This window comes from Chenopodium album, chromosome 4, assembly GCF_948465745.1.
Source record: "Chenopodium album chromosome 4, dcCheAlbu1.1, whole genome shotgun sequence".
Lineage (NCBI taxonomy): Eukaryota > Viridiplantae > Streptophyta > Magnoliopsida > Caryophyllales > Amaranthaceae > Chenopodium > Chenopodium album.
The window spans coordinates 39397588-39416904 of NC_137837.1; the positions used below are offsets into that span (position 1 = coordinate 39397588).

At 33.8% G+C, this 19317-nt stretch overlaps 1 protein-coding gene across 1 annotated transcript in view; it reads left to right on the forward strand.

Annotated features, from left to right (window-relative positions):
* Positions 1-19317, forward strand: part of LOC145629094 (uncharacterized) — a 54313-nt gene that overhangs the window by 19678 nt on the left and 15318 nt on the right. Inside the window, exons 7-12 of the mRNA XM_081681587.1 lie at positions 89-169; positions 8295-8425; positions 12412-12453; positions 12594-12670; positions 12756-12846; positions 12955-13036. Of these exons, the coding sequence (XP_081537713.1) occupies positions 89-169; positions 8295-8425; positions 12412-12453; positions 12594-12670; positions 12756-12846; positions 12955-13036 (504 nt within the window). The remainder of the gene's footprint in view (positions 1-88; positions 170-8294; positions 8426-12411; positions 12454-12593; positions 12671-12755; positions 12847-12954; positions 13037-19317) is intronic.

The following is a 19317-nucleotide window of genomic DNA, read 5'->3' on the forward strand; positions in this document are numbered from 1 at the left end:
GAATCTCCATGCTTATGTTATATCAGCTGAAACCATTACTTGAATTATTCATGATCAGTGTTCCATTATGTATCTTTCTTTCTTGCAGTTTCTGGTGGGTTTCCTAAAAGTGCTTGGTTGGTTAGCAAGATGGGTAGACTTACTGCCGGAGTGCAGTATGAACCACTATGTAAGTACCATATAATTCATATTTAGCAACTTTTGATTAATTATTGTTACAGATTCACTGTCCTTGGAGTCTTGCTACTTCTCTGTTGCTCAGTTCCTTAGCTTCTTTGTATACACCTAAGCCATTCATCTTCCAATGTGTTATACTACTAAGCAATAAAACATAAATTACTTATCTCTTGATGCGTGAACCAAATTGACAATAGCCGCGTCGTGGAGAACCACTGACCTATAAGACGATTCCGCGCTACCTCCCGGTGCAGTAGACTAGAAGCGGTCGCCCTCCAGGATAAGCACGGCGCCGGAGTTTATGTGCACTCACAAACCCGACTGAAACTCAGAATATTTGCCCAGAGAACTAAACAGAAAGAACTCGTGTTTAGATAATTTTTTAGAGAAGAGAGAAGACTGATTATGTTGTGTGTTTTGGGAAAAGCAACGAGTATATATAGGCAGTAGAAGGGAGACCAGAATCATAAAACGAGGGACGAATCTGGCTAAGAAAACGACCAGATTCATTCAGCCAATCAACAACGGAAGCAAGAAACAAGGAATTACTCCAGCTACAATCAAGGGATTAATGACTGATTTAATTCCGTAATCCCAACAGTCAGAAAAGAATAATCCCAACAGACAAAAAAGAATATTCTGTTTAACAAAGAAAGGGAAATAAAATTCCTCCAAAAAGATAACAAGGATCTACGCTCGCGCATCGCATTCCCCAAGACCCAAGTCCTGAGGCTCGAGCCCGACCCGACCCGGCTCGGCTCGGCGCACGCGCGCGCGCGTGTGTGGAGTAACACTTACCTCCCACTCACTCAACTAAGTAGTGCTAAGACACTACAATATAAAAACAAGGAAAAAACTTTCCCCCTAACCAATGTGAGATTTTCCCCTTTTATTTGTTTTTCTCTCTCTCTTGTTTTTCCCCAACTCTCTTATTTTATATCAAGAACTTCCAACACAATGATCCTACAAATTAGAACACACCGTGAAACATGGTATAAAAACAAGGCCGCGACGTCTTGGTTGGGCCGTTTTGTAAAGGAAATTCAATTAATCTAACCGAGATTGTCCGCATCAACAAGGGGTATTAAAAAACCCCGTGATTTTTTCCGAATCAAACATTTTAACCCTAAATCACCCCGCATTGAAAGTTACATCGATTATTTCACACAAAAGTTACTTTCTATTCAAAGATATAGTGAAAGGTTCCCCCATGTCTCCCCACTAATGGCTCAAATCTTTTATTATGCCCCCATATCACCTCACTAATGGCTCTAATCCTCTACTATCTTGAAATCAAATTTGCATCGAGACAACCGTGACATGGTCCGCGATCAACGCATCATAAGCGTTCCCGCGACACCGCAACCGTTCTCGTGATCGTAACCGAAACCGCATTTTCGAACCATGCCGTGAAAGCATCTAATTTGAGTAAAAGTGGTGAACATAAGTATAAAATGGAGCTAATGCAAGCATTTACAACATTTGACACACATTACCCAGAAACGAGTGAAAGGACACTGTAAAATTACTACAAAGTTAACATAAACTACTAAATTCTACCGAATTCTCTAGATTAAAAGTGTTGTAAATGTCAGTAATCAGTTTACTGTTATAAAATTAAAAGAAAGAGGAGAAAGGAGGGGAGAGAAAAGATAGATATTCTTATTATTCAATAATCTGTGGGAGTATACATATATTTATACAGGTGATACAACTAGGGTTTGCTTGGGGAACAATAGTATCTAGAATATTCCTAAATAATCTTAAGGATATAATGGGCATCCATTAATACATATATTATATAACACTCCCCCTTGGATGACCATTATCGAATAGTGTGACTCGTTAAAACCTTACCTGGAAAACCCATTGTGGGACAAAACCATGGTTAAGGAAAAAGAGTGCAGCGCGTATTTTCCCCCCCTGATTAATGCATAACTTGAGATCTTCCGATGTAATGAATCCAATGCCTTGGTAACTTCATACTCGTAGCTGAATAACTTTCCTTGATAGTTGGTCCTCCCCGATCAAACTTGAATCTTCAAATCTTCATTATAAAGCATCATCAAGATTATGCCTACTTCTGAAGGCCGTAAAGTAAGCTATTGATAATCAAATATTGATAATATTTTATGGCAACTTGTGATATCTATCATTATCTAAGCTTATATGAATTAGTAATAATATAATATAAAATAAGTAATTATTTTTACTATAATATATCTCATTACTATTCTTCTTTAGACATTTTTCATTTTATACGAGAGTTTTCCAATGAATACAAAAATCGATTAACTCTCACTTGGTTAAACTTCAGGTTGAAATCGTCATTTTTCAAAATATAGAATTTGAAAGGCTAGATTTTTTAATATGTTATATGTAAGTTCTTCGAGAACCTTTTTATGCATCATTCATAACATGCTATTGGATCGCCATCATATAAAATTTTATCACAATTGTAAGCCCATCGAAGTATATATAAATTTCTTCTTGTAAGCTTTCATCATAATTATAAACTCGTCATACCATAAGCATTCACGTATAACACAATTGTTGTATAGAACAATGCATGCAATATAAGATGTAGAATTTATGATAAAATATTAAACAAAATACATATATGATGCGTAATGCAACAAACTACATCCTATATATACAATGAGTAATGCATCAAACTAAAGCTCAAACATGCATATAAAAGACACAAAATATAAACACTGTACAGTGTGGATTTCAGAAATCCATTTTCAAATTGGACTACTAGTCCATGATAAACTTTTGATTTATTATCTTAGTTTTATGTTGACATTAAAATGGACATATATTTCTGATCCCTTATTCACAAGTCCATTCCTTCTGCATATGCATATTATATATCGGTTCTATCATACCGGTATTATATAATTCCTCAAGATATAATTTTAATTTGCATGCTATTTTGACAATGATATGAATACATTTCTCATTGGTACCATCATAATTTTTCTTACATTATAGGCCATCTATTATAATAATTCAGATATCTATACCATCTATCAAGGGTGTTTCTTACACTTGGTATAAATATATTATTATTATATTTTAAAAGTATCAACTGTACTATCTTGCCATATATCACATGTTTATATTGGAACCGATCATACAAACTACACTTCAGGTGTAGTGGTTTAAAGAAAATTTGGCAAGATCTATCTTAATGTATGCACTTAATATCATTATTGCTTTAATCAAAATAAATCACTTTATGCCTTTAGAAGGGTTATAACGGTATACAAATCAAATCATAGATGTGCAACAAATATTGATACAAAAGTTGGTATATAACTTTACAAAGTATCATTATTAGAGGGATCAACTAATTATAATTTTATAATTTTGCCAACTTACTTCAATTTCCCCCCCCCCTAAGTTGCTAAAATATCTCAAATATTGGGGCAATTCTTCACCAACGTAGAATATAATTTTATGTGTAACAAATTTCATCTCGTAGGATAATGTATATTTAACAAATTTCTATCTCTTATGGAGAATAATGAAATTTTGTTCTCTTATAGATATCAATATTAATAGGGGTTAATAAATTGTGCAGTTGTTTATTTTTGTATTCTATTTCTTATGTGCTGACATACAATGGCCCCAATCAAGCTAGAGAATTGAAATACAAATATAAACTTTCTTGTAATTTCTCTAGGTGGTGATCTTCGGGATCACTGAAAACATTAATAGTAGGATACTAGTTACTTAAAATTTCCACATATACGTGGTGAGCTTCTGGTTACCAATTATTCTTTCGTATATATAAAAATATGGATGAGGTTGATAAAACATACCTTCCTTTGGACAACAAAATGCTGGTAGAATGAGGAAACAAACTGCAATAGATAAATGAGTTCATGTTAAAGTTTTAGGTGATCCCGAATATTTGTCAACATATAAATTATTCTAGTGAACTTCTGGTTACCAATTATTCTTTCGTATGTATAAAATCAAAACCTATAAACTCTTGAAATTTTCATCAAACACAAACTCGGATGGCCTAATTTAATTATCACATCCAATCACTTCTCTACATTTGAACTCTCGACAGTTTTCCAACACCAGTGATCACTTTATTAAACTGACTTTATGCATGACCATGAATATGATGTGATATTTGAACACCAACATGTGTTTCTTTATACCATTGGAAGACAATCAACTATTATTTTATCCAATAATTACTTATTCCTGCTGGAGTTTTGACTATAATCTTGATACATGTTAATCTTTGGAAATTTTATACTCTTTGAGTCTAATATATAATCATAGAACATATAAATTTTACTAAAAATGATTTCTTTTAGAACTTAATTATCCTTAGAACTTATTGATCTATCACGCTTTAGGCGTAGGATCATTAGCAATTGATATTGTCCTTATGGGACATCAATTTTAATTAGAGCATTTACAATTAGTCTATGATCAATGATATTTATTTGTATCCATTTTCAGCTGGATGGTATTAACATGTGGCCGCTTCTATTAAACAAATAAACTTTAGTAGTACATTACTTGTCATAATATTTCATAAAAATAATTAGTGTTTCATGCAAAGGACATAATCATGACAAAGTATTATTTATCAATGAAACTCCTTTCACTTATAATTAACACAAAAATGATTGTTGTCAAATTCATCTTCAAACAAGTGCTAGCTAGCATGAATTAAGGTCCAACAAATATTCATGTGGCCAATAAAAACATGACATCATATATATACAAATCATTACAATCACAAAAGTATAATTAATTTTATGAGTTTCAAAGAATTACAATTAGATCATTCTTCGTATATATTAGGCCCCAAACTTTAATCCTTTTATAACGATGTACACATTCTTGAGTTTTGACCACTTACTCGTAGGAAATATTAGAAACAAGTTTAACTTTGGCAAAATACTTAAATGAGCTAATATAAAAGTATATGGTATTTCAAACTCATGTAGATGCTAGCTTAGAGGATCATGCTATATATATGCTACACCTATTTTTATACAATGGAAAAGTATCGTATACTAAGAGATATGTTCAAATAATAGAAATGCCTAGAATCAAGGGATCGATTTAACAAACTTCATGCAGGCAAATAATATCATATTATCAAATTCAATCACACATCAATCATATGTATTTCAACAAGTACTACAAGTATAACGTGGTATCAACTGCCAAGAAGCAACTACATGACCAATTTGAAAATAAAATAAAATAATAATAATAGTAAAAGTAATAATAATAATAATAATAATAATAATAATAATAATAATAATAGTATCACAAATATCTTAACCGCGAATAAGCAAGTTGAGATAAAGAAAGTTACAACAATAAATCAACTAATGGTAAAAAAAAAAAAAAAAAAACCTCAAAATTCAATCGAATACTACCCAACCATTCCAACTTGATCACAAATATCTTAACCGCGAATAAGCAAGTTGAGATAAAGAAAGTTACAACAATAAATCAACTAATGGTGAAAAAAAAAAAAAAAATAATAAACCTCAAAATTCAATCGAATACTACCCAACCATTCAATCCAAAAAAGCACTACTAAGTAGTAATAATATTATTCCTAAAAAATTTATAATCACTAATCAATAATTAATTAATACAATGCAAAGTCAAACTACTTCATAATCAAATTTGTTGTATAGAAATTTCACTTTTACTCAAACTTATATTTTAGGTTAATAATGGTTTGCGAATTGTAAAAGTACAAGTATATTACGATCATCGCTAGGGACTTCAATGCATTACAATAAAATTAGTCCAAAATTTATAACCCAAAATGTATACTCCTTAACAAATCAAAACTAGCTGTGTGACTCTCCTTTACAATGAACTTAATATACCAATACAATAGTATACCGAACGCACGTCATCTATAATACAAACTAAACATATAATATAATGAGAAATAAGTTAGATAACTATATTCATAATAAAGTATCATGAATAATTAATAATCTTATATTATTAGTAGTAAATGTATCAAATTACAAAATAATGCAATAAAACTAATCAATAGGCATAATGCCGCATAAACATGAAATAGGATAGTTATATTGGCATAATTCGTTGATTATACGTTATGCAAAATCAAATACGAAATAAACAATAAGAAGCAACCAAACTTATCCATAAGATTATTCTCAGAGTCAACCAAAACTAGGAAATAATTATTAATGGAACAGATGGAATTCTAATACTTCGTAATGTCTAATCGATAAATGCATGAAAGACTTAAATTATACAAAATTCAAAATACCTTCACTGATTAACTATTAAATACAATAAAAAAAATAGGTTAGCATTAGCGAGCCGCAATATTAAACATAACTATACGATTGAAAATTTACCACAAGTACATGATCGATCACTCATAACAATTAACAAATTATAATGACTTGTACAGAGCTAAAGTACATTATGGCAGAATTTCAATCGTTATATCAAGGGAGTGTTAAACTTTGCCCTAAATTTATACTCCGTAATTATATTCCCTCATTTACGTTTCTTGATAAGGGCATACTGATTAGGGCAATAACACAAAATAAAAAAAAAAAAAAAAAAAAAAACTCAAATAAAAGAAGAAATCATAAAGGGCCAAAGATCCTAGAGAACTCTGAACCAAACCATGCTTTCCACAAACACAAAAATAAAATAAAATAATAATACGAGTAGGATGATACGGAGTATATGCGTACCTTATGATGTGAATCAAGAGGGAAATTCTTTTTAAGAGCCAATTACATAGATTTTGAGTCCTATAGGGTTCGAACTTGGAGGGAAAAGTCAAGGATGGGTCACTTGTTTGATTATCAAGGAAGAAGGAAATTTTATACTTTAGTTTTTCTACAGTTTTGCTTCTAAGTTTTTACCTTTCACTTGAGAGGGTTTTTCTTAGTTTAAGCACCTTAAGTTTTCTTTATTTTCTTGTATTTTAGTTAAGTTACAATTCCTAAGTTGGTAGGAAGTATCTTAATTAGTTTCTTACTTGGAGACCAAGCTAATGGAAGTTTCCTACTTCTAATAGGTTTATGCTTGGAGCCCAAGGTCTATGCGTTATTGTAGCTTATAAATAGAGGTTGGTCGTGGCCTTTCTTCCACACACAACCTGAAAAATTCAATACAAGTTTATAGCTTTGTTTTGCTTAATTGCTTACAAATCTTTTGCTAGTTTTCAATTCAAGGAGTTGTTTTGATAATTAGAACGTTCAATACTTAGTTCTAGGAGTAGTCTAAGTCTTGTTCATCAAAATACTTAGTTCTAGGAGTAGTCTAAGTAGTTTGAGTTGTCTTGAATTCGTTCCAGGAGTGGTCGAATTACAAGTCATATCCGGTTCGTTGTTCTTCAAATTGTTCGAATTTTCTATCAAGTTCGGATAATTGGTTCTAATTGTGATATTTAGATTCTTTATAAGTTTAAAGGATTTAAATCCACATCACCTTATGATTTCAATCAATATTTCAACAACAAAAATAGCAATATGGGTTGATTTTCTCTAATTATTTGGAGCCTAAATTCCGATTGAGATCAGGACAATTAATTGCCTTCATATTGCTCCAATTCAATTCAAATGACACGTGGGAAAACACTATAAGAATGCCTTTAAAATATTCATCATCAATTTCATCAAATTAGATAATTGACAATCGAAATTTCGATCAGATTCCCAAATTCACAAGGGTACGGTTCTATTTTCTCGTCTATATATATGGCTAAATTTCAAGAAAAGTTCACTTAGAGCTTTGGTGCTGATAACGTGGTATAAAATTAAAAGAAAGAAGAGAAAGGAGGGGAGAGAATAGATTGATATTCTTATTATTCAATAATCTGTGGGAGTATACATATATTTATACAGGTGATACAACTAGGGTTTGCTTGGGGAACACTAGTATCTAGAATATTCCTAAATAATCTTAACGATATAATGGGCATCCATTAATACATATATTATATAACATTTACTTTGTTTTTTTATTTTATTTTATTTTTTAATTTAATTTAATTTTTTTAATTTTTTTTTAGGCAATCAGCAGGATATTTGATGAGTAGTATGTATTAAAATTTTCAGCTGGAACCAATGATGATTCAAATTTCAAAAATCCAAAGAACTGGAGCTGTGCAGTTGGCTATGGATTGGGATCAGGCAGCCCACTAAGCCCTTCTTTCAATTTTTGTCTAGAACTTGCAAATAGCTCTCAGGTATGAAAAGTATTATCACCAGTTGAATCATATTCTGTGCTCCTTTTGTTTATATCAATTAAGTCTGGGACTTGCTACTTTTTTTCTATGTAGCAATCTGAGTATGATTTACTTGCAAATAGGTGTATCTTCCTAAGTTACTATCTTATATTTTATTCATACCTTTGAAGTGTTTAGGGGTAAAGACTAGAATAGACCCGGTCTACAATAACTTATTGTAGACCCAACCTTCTAGTATACCATACGAATGTGATTATATCCTACAAAATGTGATTATATTACTACAAAAGTGATTATATCATCCTGAAACTGTTATGTAAATGTATCACTTAAAAAGTGAATTTATCATTATAAAAAGTATCAAATAGTAAATTACATCATTCAAAAGATGATTTTTAAGTTTTATCATCCTAAAGATAATTATATAATCTCATTAAATGGTTTAATATGAGATTATATAATTCAAAATATGACTCACAAAAAGATAATTATATCGTCTAAAAAAGTGATTATATCATCCAGAATGTGATTATATTATTTGAAAGTGTCAAATTTTGGGTCTACAATAATTTATTGTAGACAGGGTCCATACAAGACCAATTGGTGTTTAGGCTCAGATTTGGTAACTTGAATAACTAAAATAATCTAGAAAAGTATAATTAGAAATCTAGATGAATTGAAAGTATTTGATTTAAGTACTAAATATTTATCGGATATAGTAAATATATACTTCCTATATTCTTTTTTACTTGACCTGTTTCTTTTATCACGCTTGCCAATGCAAAACTTTAGCGATCAATAACTTTAATTTTTCATAAGTAAAAATTATTAAAGTTGTATATTACCATAGTACTTATTGAGACGAATTAAAAAAGATATCATATGAATATATTTTTCCTTACATATCATTCACAAAAGACGGTCAAAGGAGAGGTGGTGAATAGTGTAAAAGTCAAAGCGGGTCAAGTAAAAAAGAACGGAGTGAGTATACTACTGGTCCCGATTATTGCTGTTGTTCTTAGTTGTACTATGGTTTAACTTGTATCAATTTCTACTTTGGGGTATCATTTCTAAAATAGTTTTAGGTTTAGATATTGATAAAGTGACTTTTTGCTCTTGCAATTCACATGATATGACTGTCTTCTCAAACAGTCAAACTTAACAATATATTGTTGAACTAATATAGAACCTGGGCTCAAAGATGTCAACCTTATATAATATCTCACATTTAATATTTGGGCATGAACCTTAAAGATGTCGACCTTGTATACTATCTCGCACTTAATATTTAGGCATGAACCTTATAGATGTCGACCTTATCTAGGCGTGAACTTTTTTTCTAATTCATATAGAAATCATAAACCTTTGACTTAAAATTTGGGTACTAGAAGGAAGTATGTCAAACAATTCTTCTCTTCACAAGCTCTGGCTAACTAAGCGTAAGGTGTTCTACTTTACCTCAGACTGTGATGTCTTTTTCCCTTCAAAGCTCTTGCTTTTTCTGCACCTCAAATCAGGTTAGTATCTCCCGTTCTACTAGATCATTGTTGCTTTGCTGCAGCCTCTTCTAGAGCAAGATAGGAATTGACTGAACAAACATAAAACTCAACCTTAAGCTTTAGTGGATGTGGATCACTCTTTAGGAAACCTTGCTACATCATGGGGGCATCTTCGAGTCACCTCAGAATAGGGTGATGCTCGGGTTTACCTAATACTTCCCAACCCCTGCGTATTTTGTATTATAGCTTTTGTACCAATACTCACAACTTTGGCATATTAATACTCCCAAATCAGCGTATTTACCATATTGTGATGCTGAAAAATAGGATTTAATGAGGAGGGGGCAGGGGGTCCTTCTTTTACTTTCCTTTTTTTTGTTCTTTTGCAAGGTTACATATGGAACACAAAGTTTATTGAAAAAAAGAAATCTTGATAATATTTTAAAGAGGGAAAAAGGAGATGAAGCTTACAAGATGTATATGTATATCGATGGGGAAAGTAGGGAATATGGGAAGTCGTTCAAAAATTCCACACGATCTGATTTTTTATCCTCTACATCAACAAAGTTTGGTTTCTTGTTGCTCCTTCAGTTATGTTTGTTATCAACATCAGAGACTAACTACTAGAACTCTTTCCTTTGTTAACATTTCTACTCATTGTCATATTAGAATTTTTTTCTTGGGGAAATTGTCGTGATTTCTGGTTTCATTTCCATGTCTTTGACTCTTCTTCTTGGACTCAAAGAATGTTAGCCTTGTCTAGTTGTCTATAAGATCATTAAATGTCACTTTAAACTACTAAAGCTGAATATTTGGGTTGTAAGATCACACCAATCTGGAGAAAGGCTAGGGTTTAACACTCGAGATTGAATACCTTCAAATAAAATCAAATACCTATACCACAAGGTTTACCATGAGATACAAAATTATGATTGGCTATAGCTGAGAGCATACTAAGGAATGTTTTAATTGTTCAAACTCTATTTAATAGGTATCATCTAAAAGAAAAAAGAAGTTAGCTAGAACAAAAAGAGATAAAATAGCTTAGTTGTTTAAGCTCCAATTTTCGATTATCAAACAATAAAACGTTCTTGTTCTTGTTCATTATAATTTATCCTACCCTGTATGTGGTTCGTGTATGAGAGTAAGCACATCGGTATTCTCAAACAAAATGAGAATAAGGTCATTATGGGGTCTAGTTGGGGTATTCCACATTGTGGTGAGCGCCAAAATAATATGTGAGCCAACCAAATAGGTAATAAGCCAAATAAATAAATAAATAATAAAATAAGAAGGTTTTAAAAATCCCAAAATACCATTGAGACCATGATAAATCCCATCAAGAACTGCTAAATAAAGGTCCAACTTCGAGCCATCAAAGCTGCTGTCTCAAAAGTGTCGGGTGTATTAACCACCACACATTCAAACTACAGAAATACAAACACGCACAACCAACTGAACAAGAAAGCAACAGTGTAGTTTCTTTTCTAACATTTAAACCGTGTAGGTTCTTTCCTAATTTTTAAACATGGATGACTCATCCTCCATCCGCAGCGTTAGTACGGTAGATTGCTTTCCATCAAGGTCACTCGTAGTGTTTTTTTTTTTTTTTTTTGTTTTTTTTTTTTTTTTTTTTGGTGGAGGTGGGGGGGGGGGGGGAGGGGGGGATGAGCAGACACATATTTTCCTCCTTATTACCAATCTTTTATCCATCATTAAATTGAACTAAAACCTCTTTTTTTGATAACTAAGTTGGTGATAAGAAGAATATAGATTGCTCACAATCTCTCTAGAATATTGGTCACCGTTATCGTCTCGTGCTATCAATGTTGCATGATGCGGGACAATATTATCTTTACTTTTCCCATGAATGGGCAATCCATGAAGCTTATGCAAATCCCACAATAATTTTGACAATCCTCTCCCATTGCACGTATAAAGAGCTTTTAGCTTTTTGGTTGTTTATACATCAAACAACTAATGGCTAACAATTATTTACCAAACCCTTCTACACAAACAGCTAAATCAGCTATAAAGTCGAGTACTTTTCTCACTCTACCATGCACATTATGCCTCTCTCTGCTCCAATGAAAACCTCATATGAGCTTTTGGAAAAAAAGCTTTTTGGATCCCAAAAACTCTTTCAAACAGCTTTATAACAAACAAACAAAGAGCTTTTTAAAATGGTCAATAACTGTATACTCCAAAAATCTCTTAACCAAACACCCCCGTAGTCTACTGTCAGGTTAAACACTACAAGACTGAATTTGTCAAGAATTTCTATTATTATGAATTTATGACAATATGAATTCTCTTATTGGAGATGGGTCATCGGCATTGAAGCTACAAGCTACAAAGATTGTAGGTTTGGCAACCAATATTGAGAACCTGGGATTCTTGATGACATTGTCAACAAAACGTTATTGTAAATTGCATTGATGTTTTGTAATCCTAAAACTTTAACATGAATTTGTTTATCTATTGCAGTTTGTTTCCTCATTCTACCAACATTTTGTTGTCCAAAGGAAGGTAGTTTTATCCACCTCATCCATATTTATAGATTCCTTCTACAACACTTAATCCTAAGACCTTGTTTGTTGTAATCACTAAGTTATACACTATTTCCATTTGTTGTAATCACTAAGTTATACACTATTTCCATTGAGCAGGTACAGAATCCATTTGAAGAAGATGAAATAATTGGAATTACAAACTACTTAGATTTTGGTTTTGAGCTCAAGACAAGGTAATCTAAGTTGGTCACTAGAGTTCAAGAGGTTTTTCTTAGTGTACCTAAGCTCATTAATTTTTTGTTGTTGTTGTTGTTGCAGCTTGGAAGGTAACAATACATCTGATAAATCTCAGAATTCTACATTTCAAGTAGCAACATCTTGGCAGGCAAACAAAAATTTCTTGTTTAAGGTACATGATCAAATCACTTTTAGTGATGAGAATATTTATTAGTTGTCATTTAAGGTGCATGACTGTGTCTATGTATATTGATGTTAGTATAATGAGTTGACAATGCAGGGGAAGTTGGGGCTTCTAAGTTCTACTTTGTCATTGGCATTCAAGTCATGGTGGAAACCTGCTTTCACTATTAGCTTTTCAGGTAATTTATACATAACCACCTTCTATTATATCTTATTTCTCTCCTTGTTGGATGATTAAGAAATGAAAGTCAGATTTATGATTCTGCAGCTACTCCTATTGATAGTAAAGAATCCAGGCAAGAAAAGGAGCTTTGGGTGGTGGAGTTTTGAACAAGGATATTTTAGGTCGTTGAAACTAAAACACCACTAATCAAACACAAAATTTATAAACCTAAACCTAAGCACTAAGCACAAGTTTAGTGGTAAGTCAAGGGTCGAACCTAGGAAGAAGCTAAAACACCACGTTCACTACCAAGAATTAAGCTATCTCGAAAGAGGAATAAAGTTGTCTGAAGATAATAAAACAAAGAATGAAATGACCTAGAAGCAATACAATCAAAACACTAAGGGGAATGGGTAGATGCAAGTTTCACTTGAACATTCATAGACATTGAATTGAATTAATCATGAACTAAACATGCTTAAATATCGATATAAAATCTAATCTAGCCACCTGTCGGGGTCAATAGGTTTCTAGTAACATAGCCTCTATGTTATCACATTAGAACCATATATTAGAAGGTGCAATTAAGTATAAATCAAAACAAATGAATCTAGCTAGGTCCGTTATCGCATCATCAAGCATCAATTCAACCTCAATCAACAAATAACGTGCACTTTGTAAGTAGATTGAAGAACATCAAGCATATAAAGACTTTAATTATAATCAAATTGAATTCCGAACCAAAAGCATGAACAAAATCCAACTACATCATCCCCACACCCTTAACTAAGGAACTACTCACTAGCAATGGCAATTAACAAGCTAATCTTGAATTCAACAAGCAAAAGCATAATTAATGAGCAATTAACAAAGTAAAAGCAGGCTAAAAGCAAAATCAAGTAGCAAAATAAAGAGAAAAGAGTAGGGAAATGCTCATTGATTGATGTTGAAAGTCTACAAAAAGGATGATTAAGCTTCTTCTTTAAAATCAAAGCTCAAAAATGGAGAAATCCACACTTTCTCTCTCTAAAAAACTAGAACTAAGGATGTTTCTCTCTCTACATAAAGCTAATAAAACCAAAAAAAAGCTAATCTAATACTAATTACTCAAAAAGGAAAGTACAAGCTATATATAGAAATGTTTAGAAAGAACGGGTCGACTAGCTGGCACCTTCTTTAATCCCTGCGTCCGCGACAATGTAGAAAAGAAAACAGAAATCTAGCGATGTGCACTCGCGAGCCTTTCCTGCACGCTCTCTCCAGAAAGTTGCGGGTCTGGGAACGGAAAATGAAACCCAGAAAGCGCGCCCGCACATCATTCTTGCCCGCCTGATGTGTGCGCCCAATCTATGGCCGCGCAAACTTCTTGCCTTCCCGCACCCTCTCATGGATCGTGCGCGCAAAACAATCAGCCTTGCTCTTCTTCTTTCTTTTGTGTTCGCCTTCTCACAGGGCTCGCGCATGCTACCTTTGCGCGACTTCTCTAAGGTCGCGCAACGCAACTTTGGTCTTAATCTTCTCCATATCAAACACAATGGTTCCTACTAAACATGAACAACGAAACCAAGGTTGAAAAATAGACAACGGAGGTATAAAACTAGCAAAGAAGATGAGTGAATGATAAGGGAGTTAAAGACTGAAAAGAGGGTCCAAACAAGCCACAAGTATGGGGAAAATCGTTAAAATAGGCTCTTGATTGTGGCATAAATGTCACTTATCAACAGACCCCACACTTGCTTCTTGCTTGTCCTCCAGCAAAGAAAGCTACAGGACACTAAAGCTAGTAAAGAAAAGACAAATTTGCTTTTAATGCAAGCAACAAGCCACTTAAACCTAAGTTGTGATCTTGTGAGGAATTTCAAAGAGCTTACCCCACAACTCTTGCAAAATTGTGTTCCAGAGGAACCAAAGAATGAAAAAACAAAAGAGTTAAGCAACAATAGCACACAAATCATAATCAAATCAAGCTTTTAAAGGCAATAAGCATAAGTGAATGTTAAGCTTTCTAAGTGGTAAAATTGAGTACGTAAGGGGATGCCAAGGGTTGATGGAATGATAAATCATGCTCAGCAAACTCTGACATGCACTACTCCCCCAGTATTCCATATAATCTTACCGCGTTCTCTAATCTAGGTTCAAATCCAATTTTGGAGGTAGCATCTCATGACTCATCGAAGAAGCCAGAACAAAGATAAAATAATACAAAATAAGGGGAACCCGACATCTTACCAAGTCATGCTCTATCCATATGCTTGAAATTTAGCTCCCTCCACCGACTAGTGACTCAACTAACCTAGGTCAAAAGAGCATTCAGAAGGTTGTAACGTTGGCTAGGGGGTAAAGGTGTGGAAAAATTTGGAAATTGGTGCTAAGCTTAAATGTGAAGAAAAAGGGTGATAAACCTCTTTCAAAATTAAACATCCTCCAATTTCCAAACTAAGTTGCCACAATCTTGAATTACATTGCCAAACACTTTTGAGCTTTCATTTTCCTCTTTAATCTTCATTCATTCATTGCCAAACTCTTTTTTTTTTCTTTTTTTATTTTATTTATCATTTTGGAAACTTTCTCTTCTCTTTTCTCAGCTTTATTCCATTGTCCCTGCCTTTTGTAACTATAAACGACTTTTACTAGGATTTGCATTTGTTTTTATTGAACACATATTCACAAAATCACAACTTCACTTTTCATCTTGAACCATTAACTTCCGAAATTTTCAATTAAAACCATAACAAACTTTCATTGCTTGAGCTTCACAATCCTAAGGGTGAAAGTAAAACAAAAGGGTCATGAGCTTGTAATGTGCTATAATCAAGGAGGGAAAGGCTCAACATGGTTAGCAAAAGCGCAAATGCAAACAAAAATATAAAAGACAACGAAATAAAAGTTAATCCCAGAAAACAATATACTCACCGAATGAAGAATGCCTTTGTTATCCCTAGTTTAGTTCGGTTGTGATCTCGGGGAAACTGACGCCAAATTCTAGATCTAAGCATGCCTTGTTAAGGATCCTACGTCGCTCATACAAGTAATAATGGAGGCTTGAACAATGAAAGTCACATCATGTTTCAAAAACTACCTCTAGGGCTGTTAGTTGAAACGAACACTACAAGAGGGTGGTGAATTGTAGGTGAGTTCCTAGTGACTACTTTTGCAAAATATAAAACAGAATATAAAGGAACTTTGCAATGCACACAGGATTTTACGAGGAAACCTTCCACAGGCCCACCTTGACCCTTTTAAGGGATTTCCAAACCAAAACCAATTCACATAATAGGGCAAACACCAAGTTACAAACTTATTATAAAACTGACCTTTCTCACAAGTTCCAGATTGAACTTGCTACACAATAAGACCCTATCCTACCCAACCCAAGTTCCACACTTGAGTTCACTCGTACTATCACAATACTACTTCGCAGCTTTACACTCAAAGCTAACACACCTGGATGCAATATAATTTTTACACACACACCTAATAACCCAACCAATACAGAATGTAAACACCTAGAATATGTTAGGCAAGCAATGAACGAAACCCGAAACTAATATGACAAGATTAAAAGCTTGGCAAACTTACACAAATTAAGCTCAGAGATTTCTTCACGCAAAACTCACCAAAAACTTATGAAATTTGATCTCTACTATTTATACAAGATTAACTCGTATAGCAAGTAGGTTTTTCAAAAGATAAATAAGTTAATTTAACTATATCACAAAATATAGTTTTATGTAAACCTTTATAAAGAAAATCTTTTCGGAAAATAAGATAAAGTAAGTTATAGCAAAAAGAATAATATCTTTTTGTTAAAACCGATTTTAAGAAATAAAACAACTTGAAAATCTTTTCTTAAAATCTATCTTTTATCTTTTCCGTTAATTAAATTTGCCAAATAACTTGTCATGCTTCTAATAAGTTTTGTGCATATCTAATCAACATATTAACAATAAATCTAGAAGATAAAATCTTAACTAAATAAATATTGCTGTGCCGCGCTTCTGTAATATTGAATTACTTGGGCTTCACGCAGTCCAGGACCAAGTTTCTGCTGTCACTTTTGCTCCAGTCTTCAACTGGAACTTCGCAGACTAAGTTCTTTCCAGAACTGCTTGCTAACTCCAAGTTCCCGTTAGGGAACATTCATGTTAAGGAACTCAGTTCTTGTTAGAGAACTCTTCTTCTACTTTGTTTGACTTTTCTTCGAAGGCCTCTTCATGTCCTCTTAGCTTGGGTTACTCTTTCAACACAAAGGTCTACTTCACCTGTACTAATCAAACACTTATAAACCTTTATGAGTTGAGTTTGCTTTAGTTTAAGTTCATCATTATCAAAACCTTTAAGCTTCGACAAGGGCTTTAAATACCCTAATGAGAGCAACACCTTCTTACCACCGACAAGTTAATTTGGGTTCGATGGGCCTTACGAGTTCTAGAACAACTACCTTAACATGAACCCATCCTAGAGTCAATCAATGACAAACGAAGCGTGCAAACTTACTCAAGAAGAAAGACATTCAAACAGACAAGTCAACTTTTATTATGGTTGAAATGAAGATGAAACAACAAAAAGGGAAAATCTTTTTAATTTTTTAATTTTGCAATTTATTTTATTTTATTTTATTTTGAAAGGAAGGAGTGCAAGAAAAATAAGAGGCAAGTAAGCATGTAATTCCAAATCGACAAACAAAGATCGTTCGACATCAATACCAACGATCACTAGATTCCTTAGAATCAAATGCATTGAACCTCGAACAATCAACTCCATCCTAGACTAACTAACTATGCGCATAAAGAGAAATAAAAAGGAGGGGATGTTACAAAAAAAAAAAAAAAAAAAAAAAGATGGGAAAGGTGTCACCCAATGTTGCTTGAATTAGTAAAGTAAACAAATTTATAGTCTCACCAAGGTCCTTAGAACTTGGGTCACTTTTTGGCCTCCATTTTCACAATCCTTCTTCGAGCTTCAAAATGTGCTGAGTAAAAGAAAAAGAACACTTCAACTAAGCACAAAAAGGATCATCAAACCAAAAATGAAGAAAAACTAAAATTAAAGGAAAGAAACTAAAACAAAAATTATATACAAGTTTGGATATTGGGAGTTTTGATTTTCTCCTTGGGAGCACCTTCATCTACACAAAAACTCAAAACTCATTAAATTATCATTAAAAATCATCATCAAAAATCTCAAAACTATCATAAAAAACATCATCAAACTCATGGACATAACAACCAACATCTTCATAGGCAATAACTTTGCAAAAGAACAACTAAGACCATGCATTTTCTACCACCCAAAACAAAATTCTCCCACACTAGCATGCACTATACCCTCCCCCACACCATACAGACACATCCCTTTGTCTCTTACACCCCCCCCCCCCCCCCCACACTAGACTAAAGCATCGTCCTCGGTGTGACATAAGAAAACCAAGGGAATAGAAAGGACACAGGGGAAATAAAGCAAACAAGAGGAGGAGCTAGTGGCCACTAGGGCCGGCTCCATCACCATTTTCATCCTCCCGCGCATCATAAGAGAACCCGACTATAGGGATGCCATGAGAAAGGACACAGTTGAGGTCTTGCTCATAGGGCAGAGGCGTCACAAGAGTTTGAGGTGGGTGAGATCTACATAGGGGTAGTTAGGATCACCCCAATAACCACATTCACCCGGGGCACGATAGTCATACCCGTTCTCCGTCGGGTAGTCCACTTGGGGGAGAAGAGGACTCCAAGGGACTAAGGGAGGAGGGCCCTTGCCAATAGGGCCAAGTGGGCCGACTTCCTGACCATTGAGGGATCGGGCCATGTTAAGGTGGCCAATAAGGGTGGTTGACCCAATGTTACAAGGTACGCAATTCGATTCGAAACGTGGTACGAAAACGGATACGCGGCACGCTACCTATGATGAATCCGGTACGGAATAAATAAAATAATAAAATATAAGGGTTGTTTAGGGTAAAAATACCCTAGACACGTGGACCAATGAGAGGAGGCCACGTGTCATAGCTCAGGATGGCCCATGTGGCTTAATATCCTCTTGACCAAAAAGACTCCTCTGGAAAAGGGGAAGTCAGTCAGAGAACGGCAGCCCACTCCTCATCCAAAGGAGAAGGCAGCCGGGACCATTGATTGGTCGAAAATTCTTCTCCCTAAGAGGAATACCAACAACACCCGCCGGAGCAGCCGATGGGAAGTAAAAAATCAACTCTTGATGTCCGGGAGATTATCAACCGGAAGAGAAATCAACAGTTGTCTGAATCGGCTTCTACGTCGAATTTTCCGGAGAGCTTTAACAATA